The sequence below is a fragment of the Antennarius striatus genome, chromosome 13 (assembly GCF_040054535.1).
Source record: "Antennarius striatus isolate MH-2024 chromosome 13, ASM4005453v1, whole genome shotgun sequence".
NCBI classification, from domain to species: Eukaryota; Metazoa; Chordata; class Actinopteri; order Lophiiformes; family Antennariidae; genus Antennarius; species Antennarius striatus.
The window spans coordinates 8,489,068-8,506,280 of record NC_090788.1 but is presented as its reverse complement, the minus strand read 5'-3'; the positions used below and the strand labels follow the sequence as shown (position 1 = coordinate 8,506,280).

General features: G+C 40.4%; 3 protein-coding genes and 1 pseudogene across 7 annotated transcripts; 1 reads left to right on the top strand and 3 right to left on the bottom strand.

The window, feature by feature from the left end:
- Positions 1-1,294: 1,294 nt before the first annotated feature.
- Positions 1,295-4,102, bottom strand: LOC137606069 (dicarboxylate carrier UCP2-like). 2 transcript variants are annotated; one of them, XM_068331120.1, is made up of 7 exons: positions 3,977-4,102; positions 3,237-3,453; positions 2,954-3,151; positions 2,774-2,875; positions 2,502-2,682; positions 2,256-2,334; positions 1,295-1,315 (listed from the first exon to the last, which is right to left on the bottom strand). In XM_068331120.1, exons 1-7 carry the CDS (start codon positions 4,100-4,102, stop codon positions 1,295-1,297), a joined length of 924 nt encoding a protein of 307 aa, XP_068187221.1. The 2 variants fall into 2 exon arrangements, with proteins under 2 accessions (XP_068187221.1, XP_068187220.1); XM_068331119.1 differs by lacking the exon at positions 1,295-1,315 and having other exon boundaries at positions 1,801-2,334.
- A 1,492-nt stretch (positions 4,103-5,594) lies between these two features.
- LOC137606433 (dnaJ homolog subfamily B member 13-like) lies at positions 5,595-7,754 on the top strand (annotated as a pseudogene).
- An 828-nt stretch (positions 7,755-8,582) lies between these two features.
- Positions 8,583-11,638, bottom strand: LOC137606068 (dicarboxylate carrier UCP2-like). The gene is made up of 8 exons (XM_068331118.1): positions 11,562-11,638; positions 11,316-11,460; positions 10,931-11,130; positions 10,502-10,718; positions 10,219-10,416; positions 10,039-10,140; positions 9,317-9,497; positions 8,583-8,993 (listed from the first exon to the last, which is right to left on the bottom strand). The coding sequence occupies exons 3-8, from the start codon at positions 11,054-11,056 to the stop codon at positions 8,879-8,881; spliced, it is 939 nt and encodes a 312-aa protein (XP_068187219.1). The 5' UTR covers positions 11,057-11,130; positions 11,316-11,460; positions 11,562-11,638; the 3' UTR covers positions 8,583-8,878.
- A 2,419-nt stretch (positions 11,639-14,057) lies between these two features.
- On the bottom strand, positions 14,058-16,829 carry LOC137605980 (dicarboxylate carrier UCP2-like). Of its 4 annotated transcripts, XM_068330980.1 has the most exons (8): positions 16,697-16,829; positions 16,397-16,507; positions 16,023-16,212; positions 15,704-15,911; positions 15,427-15,624; positions 15,217-15,318; positions 14,928-15,108; positions 14,062-14,847 (listed from the first exon to the last, which is right to left on the bottom strand). In XM_068330980.1, exons 3-8 carry the CDS (start codon positions 16,146-16,148, stop codon positions 14,733-14,735), a joined length of 930 nt encoding a protein of 309 aa, XP_068187081.1. In that variant the 5' UTR covers positions 16,149-16,212; positions 16,397-16,507; positions 16,697-16,829; the 3' UTR covers positions 14,062-14,732. The 4 variants fall into 4 exon arrangements, with proteins under 4 accessions (XP_068187080.1, XP_068187078.1, XP_068187079.1 ...); XM_068330977.1 differs by having other exon boundaries at positions 14,059-14,847; positions 15,217-15,624; XM_068330979.1 differs by lacking the exon at positions 16,397-16,507 and having other exon boundaries at positions 14,058-14,847; positions 15,217-15,624; positions 16,697-16,808.
- Positions 16,830-17,213: the final 384 nt, after the last annotated feature.

The window sequence follows — 17,213 nt, the reverse complement described above, 5'->3', positions numbered from 1 at the left end:
CCAGAATTTCTTCGAGGCTGACTGACAGTCCACCTCCATGGCCTCCCCGAACTCCTCCCAGACCTGAGTTTTTGCCTCCGTGACTACTTGAGTTGCAGTATGCCTGGCCTGCATCTGTCAGCTGTCTCCGGAGTCCCACAATTCAACAACATTTGATAGGACTCCTTCTTCAGCTTGATGGCATCCCTTAATTTCGGTGTCTACCACCGGGTTCGGGGGTTACCATCGCAACAGGCACCAGAGACCTTGTGACCAGAGCTCAGAGCAGCTGCTTCGACAATGGAGGTGGAGAACATGGTCCACTCTGACTCATGTCCCCAGCCTCCTGCGGGATCTGAGAGAAGCTCTCCCGGAGATTGGAGTTGAAGACCTCACTTATAGAAGGTTCTGCTAGACGTCCCCAACAGACTCTCACAAACGTGACTCTCAAAGACTCTTCAAATGTGTTTTGAGAGTCAGGCAGAAATCAAGAGGAATTTTTCACTCATTCCCAGCCTTGTGAGAGACAAAGAGTGGATACGTTCACACACTCACACACTCACACACTCACACACTCTCACACACACACACACACAATAGAGAGAGAGACAGAGAAAGAGACAGAACATATTTTTATCTTATTACATCCCGCTTAAAAAGCGCTGATCTATTGTAATTGTCAGTGTTCGTCTGTCCGTCCGTTACTCTACAAAATATCTTCGCAACTGTTGCATAATGAGATGATGACTTTGACCTTGAGAAAACTAGATCAAGGTAAAATTTTAACTTTTGTACACTCAGGAACTGGATTAGAAAGACGAGGGAGAAGGCCAGTGTGAGTAAGACTGTAGATCAAAGCTACTGCTTTGATCTATGAAAGTATGTCAGAGCACTAGCTTTGATCTTTGACTCATGCAAGTAGGTCAGGGTAAAATCAAAGCACTAGCTTTGATCAATGACAGTTTGTAAGAGCACTAGCTTTGATCTTTGACCTACCCTGAAAGTAGGTCAGGGTAAATTACAGGATGTTGAAGTCTCTGACTGCCTTGGTTCTAGTTTACAGTTATAAGTATGAGTAAAGTGTAAAGTTTATATTGATACATTCGTCCTCCTCGTCACTACTACGTAGGTTAGTGGACGGAGATAAAGTAGGGAACAGCCAACATTTCAATATATTTCACGAATAAAAAAAACCTTGATCTTACCTCTCCTGTAACATTCCATGTTTCATTAGACTGTGTTAGGTTAGCTCCTTGGTGTTGTTAGCAGGTGATCTCTCATTGTCTGTGATGATTGTCGGGAAACACAACTTTAATTACCTCCTTTTGGAAATCATCTTCTCGTCTCCACTGATTTCTATCCCACTTGCTAACACTGTGTTTTTGTCTCTACAAATCCCCCACCGGTTTCAGGTCAATCAGCCATCGTGTTTACACAACGAGCCACAAGTCTTTGTTCAGCAGACTAAGAAAGCAGCTCCACGCTTAGCAAAAAAAATTAACAGATATGTCATGTAAACAAAACGCACATGAGCCAGAGGGGGGAGTGAGGTGTTGATGGAGAGAGAGCTTAGAGGCACGCCCATTAACACAGCGTTTCTGGGCGGTGATCAAGTGATTTTATCAATATTCAATCAAAGATATGGAGGACCATGGATCACTTTGGGGAAGACATTTCAAATACAGTACAGTGTAGTCGGACATCTGGCAGCTGAATGACATGAATTTAAAAAGCGTAATATGGAACCTTTAAAGGAATGGGGTCAAATAAATAGATCAATTAATTTATTGATTTGTTCATACATCTTCATTACCTGCTTCTTCCAGTGTTGCAGGACTCGGGGTTGCTGGAGCCTATCCCAGCAGACTGGGCAGGGTACACTCTGTGTGCAATGAGAGTGCACCGCAGAGCCACATATACTGTAGAAGAGGCAAACATGCAAGCACTCATACCTACAGACTGGCCGATTCACCTGAAGTGCATATTTCTGTAGGTGGGAGGAAGCCAGAGAACCCAGAGAAAACCCACGCAGACACGAGGAGAACATGCAAACTCCACACAGAGCAGGACTCAAACCGGGAACTGTCTTGCTGTGCGGTGACAGTGCTACCCACTGTGCCACCGTGCTGCCCAATTATTTCAAACTAATAGGTAAAAGACATGGATGGAAACAAAAATTCTGTGGCACTGGTATCAGTACCACTGTGCTACAATGTATGCTTCATCACAGATAATTTTGATCACAGATTTGTGGTACATTTGTGACTGGCAACTACCATAGCCCGTTTCAGCTGCTCATACGTTACAAACATCACCACGTTCCAGGAGCCAAAGCGTAGGAAAGATGGCATGAACCTGAGGAGCAAAAGAACAAGAAAACAATCCACTTCAGTGCCATCTGCTCCTCATTATAGTAGTTTTGTACATTTAGTTTTTCCAGTCGTTGGTCATATAAATAAACGGTTGATTGAAACTTCTAATTACTGTATCAATTTAATATTGACCATGCAGTCAATGCCTACCCTTTATAAAAGGCACGTGGTCCCTCTTTGGTCATCATGGCCGCAGCACAGTTGAGGACACTGCTGTACTGGCCTGAAGCAGAATTCATGTATCTTGTCTTGACCACATCGACTGGAGAGGCGATCACTGTTGTGCATAACCCAGCACCAAAGGCTGATACAAAGTGGCAGGGTAGATTATCTGGAGGACAACAGTTGAAAGAAGATGATCCCATTGACTGTGTGTACCGGTATATCATACCTCTGTGTCATGTTGGAGCCATTGTTTTTACTTGTTAGGGGTGTGGATCTGAGGAGTGCATCTTTGATTAAATCGTACGTCACCAGCTCAGTGCAGTTAACGATTGCATTTCGCGCTATGTTTGGAGTTGTCCCTGCAAACAAGACAGAAAAAGCTTCATTAAAAAAAACAAAAACTAAATCGTATGCTTTAATGACGTATCAGAACATACCTTTCCACAAACCACGAATGCCCTCTTCCTTAGCGATGGTCTTGTATGCATCCATGGTGCCACAATACTGTCTGGTGTGCCCAGGAGACCTGGCTTGAGCCTGGAAGCGGACTTTCACCACATCTGTGGGCTGAGCGAGGGCAACTGCCATGGCACCAGTGGTACACCCTGCAAGCAGCCGACTGCCAATACCAGCATCTAAACCAGAGAGTCAGGAGATGTCAACCGTGTTTGGTGTAGGTTTCACATGAAGAGAACATTTAGAAAACAGACAGGTACTCACGATCAGAGCCTTTGGTGTAGAACTGTTTTACAGAGTCATAGAGACCAATGCGCACAGAAGCAAAGCTCATCTGTCTCTGTAGGCCAGCCACCAGTCCACTGTAAAGACTCCTGGGCCCCTCTGTGCGCACCATGGTGATAATGGTGCCAAACACGCCTCGATACTTCAGTGCACATTCCTTCCCTGCAGCTGCTGAAGCTTCAGCCTCTCCTTGGATCTATTGAAAACAAAATTCATGACATATAAATAAGAGAGAAGACACTTTGTAGAAACTAGGTAATATGTAAGATGCTTTTTGGATACACTCTATTTTTTATCAAAGGTAGGTAGATAGATAGATAGATAGATAGATAGATAGATAGATAGATAGATAGATAGATAGATAGATAGATAGATAGATAGATAGATAGATAGATAGATAGATAGATAGATAGATAGATCATCTGCTCACAGTAAATACATAAATACACATAACAGTTGCACAACTGACAAAAAAGACTACATCAACAATGAAGTCAACAGCGTAAAAAATCATAAAAAAGAATATGAATTGAATTTTGAATTGGGGGCCCCACATGATGAGTAAGGCACATCTATATACATCCTTAGCCAACCACAGATGACTCCATGTGACATTAGACACTAAGAAACGCACAGAGAATCTGATTTTGTGTATGCAATACAGGAGTCTGACATGTTGACTGGTAATTGATGTTGGTGTTCACAAAAGGCTTGTTTACCTGCAGCCGCACTTTGGCTGTGTCCAGCGGGAAGGTGAGCAGATCAGCAAAGCATGCTGCAGTTCCTGCTCCTATGAACTTCACTGCTGTTGATGGAGGCACTTCTGCAGGTCTGAATCCAACCATTTATCAGAAATATTGTGATCAGTATGAGGTTCAGTGAGAGTCTTGTGAATTTGGACAGGGAAGCTGATCAGCCACAATCTGGAAAGGAGAAATTAAACCATTTGCTTTCAACATTTATGCAAGTATATTCACTCTCATTTGTAGGTTATCCAAAGCTGAGGGTTACGTTGTGCTAAAAGAGAGACAGCTGAGGCCTGTACCATAAAGCTGGATTACGGCTTAGCGAGATAACTTCAGGCTTAACCCTGCTTTTTCGGTACCATAAAGGTGGCTGACTTTCTATCGGGCTACGTTGTCGCGGTAACCTATGCTGAACACCTAACCTGCTCCGGAGCAGGATAAGTTCAGGATAAGAGCTCAGCAGGTAAAACAGCCCCACCTACTGACCAGTCAGTCAGTAGGTGGGGCTGTCCGCTTTTTGAGAACCCGGTGGATCTTGGTGCACAGCTTGTTCGAAGAGCGCTCAGGCGCGAGAGACTATTTAGAGATCGCTGTAATCCGTTCGAATTGCCTGAACAATCACTGTACGAAAGGTAGAGGTTTTGGGGAGAGGGGTTACATTACATCTGTCAGCTGCTGGAGCTGTACATCAGTAATGTAATGCACCGCAACCACGCGCTGACAGTCCCGCAGACAGTGTGCATTGCACTGAGGTTTTTTGCCACAGTTAATATATTTCTTAGTGATGTTCGTAATTATTATGATGTTCTTAAATCCCTCGTTGGATGGGTTACAAGCAAGCCACAGAGAAAATGCCATTAATCAGTTATTTGTTTAAGTAAATCATGGATTGATTCATTCATTCATAGGTACTTTCATGCCGAAAACCTCGGGAAGAACACAGTATGGCTTTATGGTACCGAAAATCCGGAGGGCGGATGTCTCGGTAAGTGAAGCCAGATTAGTAAGAGGAAGCCCGGCTAGGTTAATCAAGCTTTATGGTACAGACCTCTGATCTGTACATTCTTTGCTGATAGATAGATAGATAGATAGATAGATAGATAGATAGATAGATAGATAGATAGATAGATAGATAGATAGATAGATAGATAGATAGATAGATAGATAGATAGATAGATAGATAGATAGATAGATAGATAGATAGATAGATAGATAGATAGATAGATAGATAGATAGATAGATAGATACTTTATTAATCCCGGAGGAAATTGCATAAACAAACATTTTCTCTTTAGGAGTTATTGTGAATGAATGAATGAATGAATGAATGAATGAATGAATCTGTTTTAGTCAGAAATTTGATCACTAATTCTTACCTTGTGGACATCTGTGGAGATTTGCTGTACTCTTTTTAGGACTTGTCCCAGCGTCGAGCTTTACCCAAACACTTTGATGTGTTGACATCAAAGCTACTGCTTTCATGTCTTTCAATTTCTGTGTCTTTCCTTTACCTTAGTAGTGACACAGCAATGTGCCCATAAGGATGTGGATTTCCTTTGATGTCCTTTCATGTAACTTACTTTCTTAGTCTATGGCCCTGTACAAATACACAATTTTACCAACCTGTGGTTTGCTAAGAATAAACTTTTGTTCGGGTTTCCAGCTCAACAGCATCTGATCACCCATCTTGCCGCTACCACTCTGGTTCATGTCAGTTCAATATTCTTCCACTAGGTGTCTCTATGTCGCGACCAGAAGCCTCACTATGGGATTTTGATTTTAAATTTGACATTTTTTTAAATGTATGTTCATTCTGGGTATCAGCAATTTACAGCAGCAAAATTTGATCTTGTGGATTCTCTCGGGTTAAAATCATCGTCTAACTGAATTCTTAAAATCATTAACAAATTTCCAGTATTTTTTCTGTAATAGTATGTTTATGTTATTTTTACATGGAGACTGTGAGTGTGTGTCTATGGTCTATAATTGTGCTCTTTGTGACAGCTCCAGAAAAGGCAACCTATTGCAAATTTGGAGAGGAGGGTCTCAAAGGTGGTACCCCACCCGAGTACAGCAGCAGTGGGGCTTGGTCATCGAAATATGTCTACCATGGGAACCCAGACAAAACATTCAAACAGTTTTTTTAAAGAGGAGATGAAGACACAAGACACTCACATAGAGAGAGACCTTCACCTGTCCTTAGATGATCTTTTCCATGGATGCACCAGAAAGATTAAAATATCTCGTAGGGTAAGAGCTCCTCTCTGTGAGAGGCTTTGAGTGAATTTGGAGTGAATTTGTACACCTGTTTTAGACAGAGGACTGTTCATGAATACTCAACCAACACAGATAGTGAATTACAGTCATCCATTTTTGACTTTTTAATAAGATCATGCATGAAGATGGACGTACATCGAGTATCAAAGACAAGATCCTAACTATAAATGTGAAACCTGGGTGGGAAGAAGGCACAAGAATTACTTTCCCCAAAGAGGGAGACCAGGTAGATGTCCCAGTTAACACACTGACCCCTATGATGATGCATGCATATATTTAGGTTTCTATGTATTGATGTGAGAAGACAGTTAATTAGTCAGAATAATGTTAAACTTGTTAAATGTTAAATGTGACACTTTTCAGTTTAAGTAAAACTATGACCTTAACCTGGTTCAAGTGACACCTGAAAACTGTATTGCAGTATTTTTGTGATAATATCAAAGAGGATTTGACCTAGTGCTGCAATACTTGTATATAATTGTTGTTGCCAAAGAGAGGATCCTCATATTATAATAAAAGCTGACAACATGCTAACAATATGCAATTTGTAAATATTTGATGGTTTGGCTGTGTTTAGCTAGTTCAATTTTTTTGTTTTTTATTGACTGTCATTTTATATTATATTTATAAAGTCTCTTTCTTCAAAGTAACAATAACAATAATAACTGCAACAGTAAATGCTTGAGTTAATACAGATGGAAATACAAAATAGCTCAAGCTGTGACTGAGATAAGGTAAAGGAAGGGGAATGTGACTGAAGAGCAGTATGAAGAATATTTTTAATAATTGATTTATAATGATTATTCTTTCACTAGATCTACCACCAATCACCAGTAGGTGGTGGTGGCAAGTCTCTGTGTTCTGTTTTTACTTGTGCATAATATGTGCAATACATTCATTATTAACAAATTATCCCTGCTAACAACTTATATCTGTAGGGGCGAAACAACATCCCTGCAGATATTGTGTTTATAATACGGCAGAAGAGTCATCCTGTGTTTGTTAGGCAAGCCAATGACCTGATCCTTAAGGCCCAGATCTCTCTGGAGAAGGTGAGTCGTGTTAATAAGAGCCAGAATAATTAGATGGACTCTTTAAAATGTCATGTGGGTAGAATCACCATTCTTTCTCACAGGCTTTGACGGGGTTCTCTGTGGATGTGAAGACACTAGATGGCAAGCGGCTCAATGTTCCCATCAATGACATTGTGCAGTGAGTACTTTCCACCTGGGATGTGGAACCGGTTTAAGGATGCTTTTTGGCTTTTTTCTGCATCATTTACCATTTACTTCTTCTTTTTTTGTCATAAAACATCAGCCCTGCATATAAAAAGATAGTAACTGGAGAGGGAATGCCGCTGTCTCAAGACTGTTCCCAGAGAGGAGATCTCATCATTACCTTTGACATCCAGTTTCCTGAGAATATCTCTGCTGAGAAGAAGCAGCTGATTAAACAGGCTCTTGCTTTTAAGTAGACATTTTAATGCATGTGCTTTAAAGGGGTTACACTTCTGTCACCAAAAAGTACTATGAAGACAATTTGTGAACTTTAGGTTGAAATATACTGTATACTGCCCGGCCAAAAAAAAGGTCACCGTTTGGGTTTCAAGAAGCAAATTGCAGTGTTATGATCAGGGGTTGCTTCGGTTGGTCAAGTCTAGGCTCAGCAATATTATTCAGCAAAAAAATTAAGTCAGCTGAGTATCTGAATGAACTGAATGACCAGGCAATCCCATAAATGGATTTTTTCTCCCGGATGGCACGATCATATTCTAGGACAACAATGTCAAAATTTATCAGACTCTAATTGTGAAAGAGCGGTCCAGGGAGCGTGAGGTATCATTTTGACATATCAATTGGCCCCCACAGTCCTGAGCTTAACCCCATTGAAAGTCTATGGGATGTGCTGGAGAAGACCTTGCAGAGTGGTTTGACTCCTGTCGTCAATACAAGAACTCAGCCAAAAATTAATACAATTCTGGACAGAAATAAATACTGTGGCGTTATACAAGGTTGACAATGCCACGGCAAATGTGCACCGCAATCAAAGCTACAGGCAGTCCCACGAAATATTAGAGTGTGTGACTTTTTTTTTTGGCCAGGCAGTGTATATAACAGTACTCTACTCAGTAGAATGTACATGTACTCTGTCAATCTCTGCGAACTTTCAACAATAATTATAATAATCATGTCTGTAACAAAAAAAAATGAAAGGAATGTGGTCAAAAAATAATTTTGTGATTGATTGATTGATTGATTTATTGATTGATTGATTACTTCTCAAGCAAATCACAAGTGGTAGATATGAAAGTGTAAAATGTTTTCACCTTGCCAACTTATATATCTGTTGAATTTTTATGTGGCACAACTGTTTTCCAGCAATAATTCAGCAAAACGAGAAAAGAGATGAACATAAATCAAATTGGTAGAACTAGCCCTACAAGATTTGATGGGTTTTAGCATGACAACCCACCTTACACAAAGTTTTATGGAATTAATTTCCAACTAAAGTAAACGATATGGATGGAAACACAACCTCTGTGGCACCAGTTCCAGTACCACTGTGCTACAATGTAGGCTTTGTCACAGAAAATTCTGTTCACAGATTAGTGGTACATTTGTGACTGGCAGCCATCATGGCCCGTTTCAGCTGCTCATACGTTACAAACATCACGACATTCCAGGAGCCCAAGCGTAGGAAAGATGGCATGAACCTGAGGAGCAAAAGAACAAGAAAACAATTCACCTCAGTGCCATCTGTTCCTCGTAATAGTATTTTGTACATTTAGTTTACCAGTCATTGGGCTCGTGTGTGTGTGTGTGTGTGTGTGTGTGTGTATGTGTGTGTGTGTGTGTGTGTGTGTGTGTGTGTGTGTGTGTGTGTGTGTGTGTGTGTGTGTGTGTGTGTGTGTGTGTGTGTGTTAGCGTGTGTGTGTGTGTGCATGTGTGTGTGTATGTGTGTATATACAGTATATATGAATGATTGATTCAAACTTCTAATTATGAATTTAATATGGACCATGCAGTCAATGCCTACCCTTTATAAAAGGCACGTGGTCCCTCTTTGGTCATCATGGCCGCAGCACAGTGGACAACACTGCTGTACTGGCCTGGAGCAGAATTCATGTATCTTGTCTTGACCACATCAACTGGAGAGGCGATCACTGTTGTGCATAACCCAGCACCAAAGGCTGATACAAAGTGGCAGGGTAGATTATCTGGAGGACAACAGTTGAAAGTTACTGCTCCAAGACAATAATCTCATTGACTTTTGGTAGTAAGGGATCAGCACTGATCTGGTTTAAGTTCTATCTAACTGATCATTTTCAGTTTGTTAACGTTAATAATGATGTCTCCCAGTCTAATACAGTTAGCTTTGGACTTCCTCAAGGCTCGGTTCTTGGTCCAATACTGTTTATCTCATACATGCTTCCTCTAGGTAAATTGATAAGGAAACACTCCATCAACTTTCATTGATATGCTGATGATGCGCAATTGTATCCGGCTTAGGCTGCTTGTATATTTCCTGCATATATATTATTTGTTATATAGGCCTACACTGCTGGGATGGAGTTTTTCCCCGTCGATGTTGCTTATGCTTGCTCTGGAGGGTTATGTAGGGTTTCTCTACCTGTAAAAGTGCTTTGAAAGGTCTGTTAATGTAATTTAGCGCTTTATAAGTAAAAGCTGATTGATTGAAAAGCGGATTGACTGTGTGTATGACATGCCTCTAAGTCATGTTAGAGCCATTGTTTTTACCTGTTAAGGGTGTGGACCTGAGGAGTGCATCTTTGATTAAATCATACGTCACCAGCTCAGTGCAGTTAACGATTGCATTTCGCGCAATGTTTGGAGTTGTCCCTGCAAACAAGACAGAAAAAGCTTCATTTAAAAAAAAGAACACTAAATGATATGCTTTAATGAAGTATCAGAATATACCTTTCCATAATCCACGAATGCCTTCTTCCTTAGCAATGGTCTTGTATGCATCCATTGTGCCGCAATATTGTCTGGTTTGCCCAGGAGACCTGGCTTGTGCCTGAAAGCGGACTTTCACCACATCTGTGGGCTGAGCAAGGGCAACTGCCATGGCACCAGTGGTACACCCTGCAAGCAGCCGACTGCCAATACCAGCATCTAAACCAGAGAGTCAGGAGATGTCAACCGTGTTTGGTGTAGGTTTCACATGAAGAGAACATTTAGAAAACAGACAGGTACTCACTATCAGAGCCTTTGGTGTAGAACTGTTTTACAGAGTCATAGAGACCAATGCGCACAGAAGCAAAGCTCATCTGTCTCTGTAGGCCAGCTACCAGTCCACTGTAAAGACTCCTGGGCCCCTCTGTGCGCACCATGGTGATAATGGTGCCAAACACGCCTCGATACTTCAGTGCACATTCCTTCCCTGCAGCTGCTGAAGCTTCAACCTCTCCTTGGATCTATTGAAAACAAAATGTATAATGTATGAAGAAGAGAGAAGACACATTGTAGAGTCTAGGTAACACGTAAGGTGCTTTTTGGATAAACTCTGTTTGTTTTTATTTTTATCAAAGGTATAATAGACACAGAGAATCCAATTGTGTGCATGCAATACAGGAGTCTGACATGTTGACTGGTAATTGATGTTAGCGTTCACAAAAGAATTGTTTACCTGCAGCCGCACTTTGGCTGTGTCCAGCGGGAAGGTGAGCAGATCTGCAAAGCAGGCCGCAGTTCCTGCTCCTACGAACTTAACTGCTGTTGATGGAGGCACCTCCACAGGTCTGAATCCAACCATTTTTCAGAAATATTGTGAATACAGGATCAGTGTGAGTCTTGTGAATTTGGACAGGAAAGCTGATCTGCCACAATCTGGGAAGGAGAAATGAAACCATGTGGTTTTAACATTTATGCAAGTATAATCACTCTGTAGGTTATCCAAAGCAGAAGGTGAGACAGTTGAGAGTGCTGTTCTGTACATTCTTTGCTGAAACAAACACTTTCTGTCTGTTTATACATCACATGTTTTAGTCTGAAATCAGATCACTAACTCTCACCTTGTGGAAACCTTTGGACATTTAAGATCAGGATTCTCTAAAGGCGTCCCTCTGGTTGAATTTTGTTCCAACCCAAAACTGATTTTCTTGTTTTTCCATAGAAAATCTTTCAAAAGTGTAGAGTATTAAAATCATGCTCCGAATCCTGGAAAGACAAAAATGCAATTAAAAAACAAATAACCGTGGTATAACAGCATTAACAATAATGTAAATATGGAAGAAAAAGACAAAAGACTTTGGTTGTACCTTGAATTGATGAAGTTAATATATCTGGATAAAAGCCTCTCCTTGTGAAAACAAGGAATGTCCAGGATGCAGTTGTGTATGGCAGAGAGCAGCCTCTTTAAATAAGGCCACGTGACTACGTCATGGTATTTGTTGATGGTGGGGCCCCACCCCCACTATCACATGTATGCGCATTGCCTGCTGCTCAGATGGACACACTAAAATGTCTATGTGACAAATAGCTTGAGGTTGTTTATTTGGAAAGGTACTTCATCGTTGCTCTTCTCACGTTCATGTCTTTTTAATTCAAAAATCGAGCTTCATCTGAGTTGTGTTTGGAAAAAACAACAACAGCCCCACAGCAAACGTTAGAAGAAACAGACTTGTGAATGATTAGATTAAATTGGTACATTGAGAGCCGACTATGCTGTGAAAATTAGACATTGTGCTGTCACACTGGTAAAAGCAGTTCAATCTGTAATCTAGGTTTGTGCGTCCAGTACAGAATGTACACTTCAGATGGAAATGCTGAGTCAAGCTGAAAAACAAGAACACATGGAATAGCACCACCACACTTCATCTGTATGTTTAAATCAGTTCTTGTTAAACATGTCCCAGCAATGATGTTAGACATATATACTGTGTATATATATATATGTGTGTGTGTGTGTGTGTGTGTGTGGGTGTGTGTACTGTATATATATATATATATATATATATATATATATATATATATATATATATATATATATATTCAGAATACTTTACATATATTTGTGTGTATATATATACAAATATATACTGTACATATATATATAAATATATACACACACACACACACACACATAGTGTACACACGCACACACCTCTTTGTGGAAGTAGAGTGTAGAGTGAAAAACTATTGTTCAAGGTCATCTTATTGTGACTGAGTTACTGAGATCTGAGAAGCTGGAAAACCAATGATTTGGTCAGCAGTGTGTGTAATATGGGACTCCAAGTCTTTTTCTTGATAAAGACAGAGATGGTCATGCTATCATGAGTTGCTTGGTTACACATTGTCCTGCAAATATACTGTAATTATACAATGTCTATTTGTATTGTTTCATAAAGATTGGCAAATGAGGGATAGATGACTCAGAAAATAGATTCATTTAAGGAACTTATACTGAGTTTATGTGTAAACATCCTGTTTTATTTAATTTTCTTTAATTTATCATTCCAATGAAGTGATATTTGTTTATATTTAATCATAAAATAAAGCAACATAACAGATGTCTGTGAAGTTTTTTATTCATCCAAGTAATTGCTATCCGAAGGCAATAAATCAACTGAACTTGTAGAAAGTTCTCTGAAGACATTTCGCTTCTCATTAGTTCTCATGATGGTTTGTGTTGTCTCAGCTGTTAACCTCTGTGAGGTGCGGTCAGTGCTATTCATATTCTAACCACCACTGCCAAGACCCACCAAAGTTAGGGAGTACCAACTCTCAAGACGTTGGAATTTGAATTTCAGAGACCATCATACTCAAATGCTAACAATTCTCTACTTTGAATCTATATTAAAGTAGAGATTAGAGAAGCCATCTCTAAACAGAGGGATGGTCATCAGTTGCCAGTTGCCAATCAGGTCTTTTCAAAACTTACAAAAAGAAGCTGTTTACATCAATCCACTGGACTTTACGAGTTTCACCTCTCACCCATCGAGGTCTCTTCAGTTCTCGTAGTGACTGGTTTTGTCCGAGCTTATTAACCCTGTGAGGTGTGGTCAGTGCTATTCATATTCCAATGACCATAGTCGAAAACCATTTGGTTCCTTATACCGTAAATGGTGGGTGGGGGTGCTAGGGGGTGTCAAAGGGGTCATTGAAATGTGTTTCACCAAGCCTTTGTTTACTCATGGGTGTCATTAGCATGACACACATCACCTGGGTAAGAGTGCTGAGTCGTTCTTTTAGGGAGTTTCGGAAGAACCTGACAGTAAATAGGCAAAATGTACAGTGTAATGACGCTGACCACGCCCCCATTTAGAGATGGTTTCTCCACTTTGACATGGATGGCTTCTTCTCAAACCATCCGTCCTCCATGTCCAAAATCTGAAAATTGGTATCTTGAAATGAGTGTCCCTCTTCCTTGAAGTGAAGGAAGACTGCTGAATCCTGTCCTGATGAGTCAGCTCTACGCTGCTTCTTAAAGTCCAGTGGATTGATTTCAATACCTTAAGATAACCATGACCTGGATAGCTGGGAACCTACACAGACTTCCCAAAAGAACTACGCAGATTGACTCATGTGGCTCATGCTATGGCCACATTTGCATATGACGGACGGCTTATTGACAAGCTTTGAACCAACCTTCATTGATACTCCCTGGCCCTCCCAACGACCGTTATTGGGGCAGCCAGTTGGGTCCTGGCAATGGTAGTTGGAATATATATATTATATATATATATATATGAATGGCCACACAGAGGTTACACTAAGGCAACACTAACCAACACCTTTCTACAAGTCCAGTTAATTTGATTTGATGCTTTTGGATGACATGAATAGAGAACAAGAAAAGCACTTATTTTCATATTGGCATTTCTTTATTACTTTCATTAATGAATTACTGGCCAGCAATAATTCATCCAGTTTACTACCTAAATTATAAACATCAACATAAAGGCCCCTGAAAACATGCACAGGCAATGGTAAACAATGTAAACAATGCACAATAAATAAGTATACAAAATAGAGAAATGGTCACTTTTTCTTTTCTTTTTACTTGACCCCATCCGTCTCATGATAAAACTACCCCGAATAAAATAGTTCATTTTATTTCACGGTTCATTCTTGTAAAAATAGAAATTGATCTTTAGCAATCGATAATAGCCAGCTGATTAACCTTTTTTTTAAAAATATAAGTGAATAAAAGATAAAAATATGATCATGTGGAATTACTCTTTCAAACCCATCCTTTACATCCAGACAACTAAACCATGTTTTCATTACATCACATAAAATGTCTCATAAAATGTCTCTATACTGAAGTGTTTGGATTATTCCCAATATTGCAACAATACTCTGTGAGTCTGAACTCAGAACTACAGCTTCCTGTCCAGACCAACCAATCAAAGGTCTCTGTTTCCAATCACTGGTCACCACCACCTAATGGTGACTGAAGAGTCCAACAGTCTTGAAAAGCTATGAGGTCAAAATGGAGACTCCCAGCACTGTTGTGCCCTGATCATACCTCTTTTAATTTGTTCATATGTCACAAACATTACAATGTTCCAGGACCCCAGCCGTAAGAAAGAAGGTAAGAACCTGCAGGAGAAAAGGGAAGGGCAAGTTAAAAAGTGCCCTAAGCAACTGTTAGGTTCAGTGACACCTAAGTGTGCGTTTACCCTTTGTAAAACGCTGTGGGTCCTTCACGTTTCAGCATGGTGATAGCACAGTGGATAGCACTGTTGTATTGACCAGACCCTGAATTCATGAACCGTGTTTTGACTACATCCACTGGAGAGGCCACGACTGTTGTGCAGAAGCCTGCACCAAAACCAGCTGTGAAGTGGCACGGCAGATTATCTGTATGAGGGCAAAGAGTAAAATGTGTTTGTCATCAGTATTTAATAATCATGTTGATGTGTGAGAAATTGGACTGGTATCTGCAGTTTTCAAGTTAGTTTCCTTTACCTGTCATCAGGTCATACTTCAAGATGAGTTCTTTGATGACATCATAGGTCACCAGCTCTGAACAGTTAACAATAGCATTTCGAGTAATATTGGGCATACAACCTTGAGGAGAGGAGAGAGTGATCTTTAAAAGCAGTGCAGGGATTTTTTTTGCCTGACGTAAATTTAAAAGAATATGATTCAATAATGCTTGTGGACTATATATGATACCTTTCCAAAGGCCTCGTACTCCTTCATCTCTGGCAATCGTCTTGTAGGCATCCAGGGTGCTGTTGTATCTCCGTCCACCGTCAGCTCTTCGTGCCTGGGCTTGAAAACGCACCTTCACCACATCTGTTGGTTGTGCAAAAGCCACAGCCATGGCTCCTGTTGTACAGCCGGCCATGAGCCTTGTGACAATCCCAGCACCTGTGCAGTATGCCTGTATTAGTTACAATTAAACTGTGTGAGAAATGTAACCTCGTTCATATCCGGTAATGATACTGACTCTCAGTGCCACGAGTGTAGAATTGTTTCATGGAATCGTAAAGACCAATGCGAACAGAGGCGAAGCTCATCTGTCTCTGCAGTCCTGCTACAAGGCCATTGTAAAGACTCCTGGGGCCCTCTGTGCGAACCATAGTGGTGATGGTGCCAAACACTCCTCGATACTTTGTGACATTGTTGCCATTAGCTTTCTGGGACTCACCCTGAATCTGGGCAGAAGTATGACATTGCAAGATTGTTAGGAGCTGTTTGAATATGGCATTGATGTAACATAAAATTACTAAGTCAGAGGCTGCCCTTTTAAACTTTGTGCTTCACACCTGCAATCTGACTTTGGCTGTGTCCAATGGGAAGGTGACGAGGTCCGCTATGCAGGCGGCCGTGCCTGCACCAAAAAACTTTACTGCTGCAGAGGGCACGACGTCTCTGGGTTTCATACCAACCATTTTTCCACTGGGCTCGATGACATAAGTGGAAACGGCTGCCTCTGATACGATTTACTCTTGGACTCTGTGTAAATCACATTAAATACTTGTAAGGAAAATTATTATCACAGCAAGACAGATGCACCCAAATTTTGAATGATTGTTTAACTTTGTTTACCTTGTGAAAAAGGCAAACCTGTACTAACTGCAATAACGATTATCCTACAAAACTAAGTGTTCAAATATCTGATGTGTTCAGAATATAATACCTGTGTTTTAGGGTAAATGAAAGCTTGTCTCCAGAAGTACACCAGCCTTTATCAGTTCTGTCATGAAAATACCTTTGGGCATAAACCAGCCAGCCTACATACCCTCTCTCACTGAAAAGACAAACATTTACACTCGTCTGTGATCCAAGCAGAATTCAAATAGTTTATTTCATGCGTTGCCTCAATGCTATCACGATACATTCTGCATTAGAGCTGCATTGTAAGAGAAAGAACATCAATTTAAAGTTATAAATATTTTTTAGAAATTAATATACCACTCAAATATTAAACCTGACTTACATGAATATTTTTCCAAGGAGGTTAAAATCCCACAGTGTGAACCAAATTCTTAATCCTTGAGGTAGATAATTCAGTGTCTTCCTCTCGTGCTGTGAGCTTTCTGGTAACTGAGACCCCTGAATTTATAGGTACCTTTAACACATGACTAACCCAGATCCATACGCAAGCAGTGTGTGCCTGTTATGATCCGTGTTTACCAGAGTCTGTGAGACACAGCCGGATATTTGAGCACTTGTTGATTTGCTCTGAACAGTGTTATAATGGCAGCTTGTTATGGGCAACATGTGTTTAGAGTATTTTCATGTTAATACAGTATAGCTAATTTCATAATTGGACCTTGTTGCTGACAACATAATCAAATTTTCAATTTAATAACATATATCAACTTTTAAACAAAATACTTGTCATAAATAGGCTATCATTGTAAATCAATCTAGATCATATTACATCAGTGACATCAAGGAGCATAGCTTTTCTTCCCATTGGATGGTCTTCAGAACCAATCAGACAGGGAGGC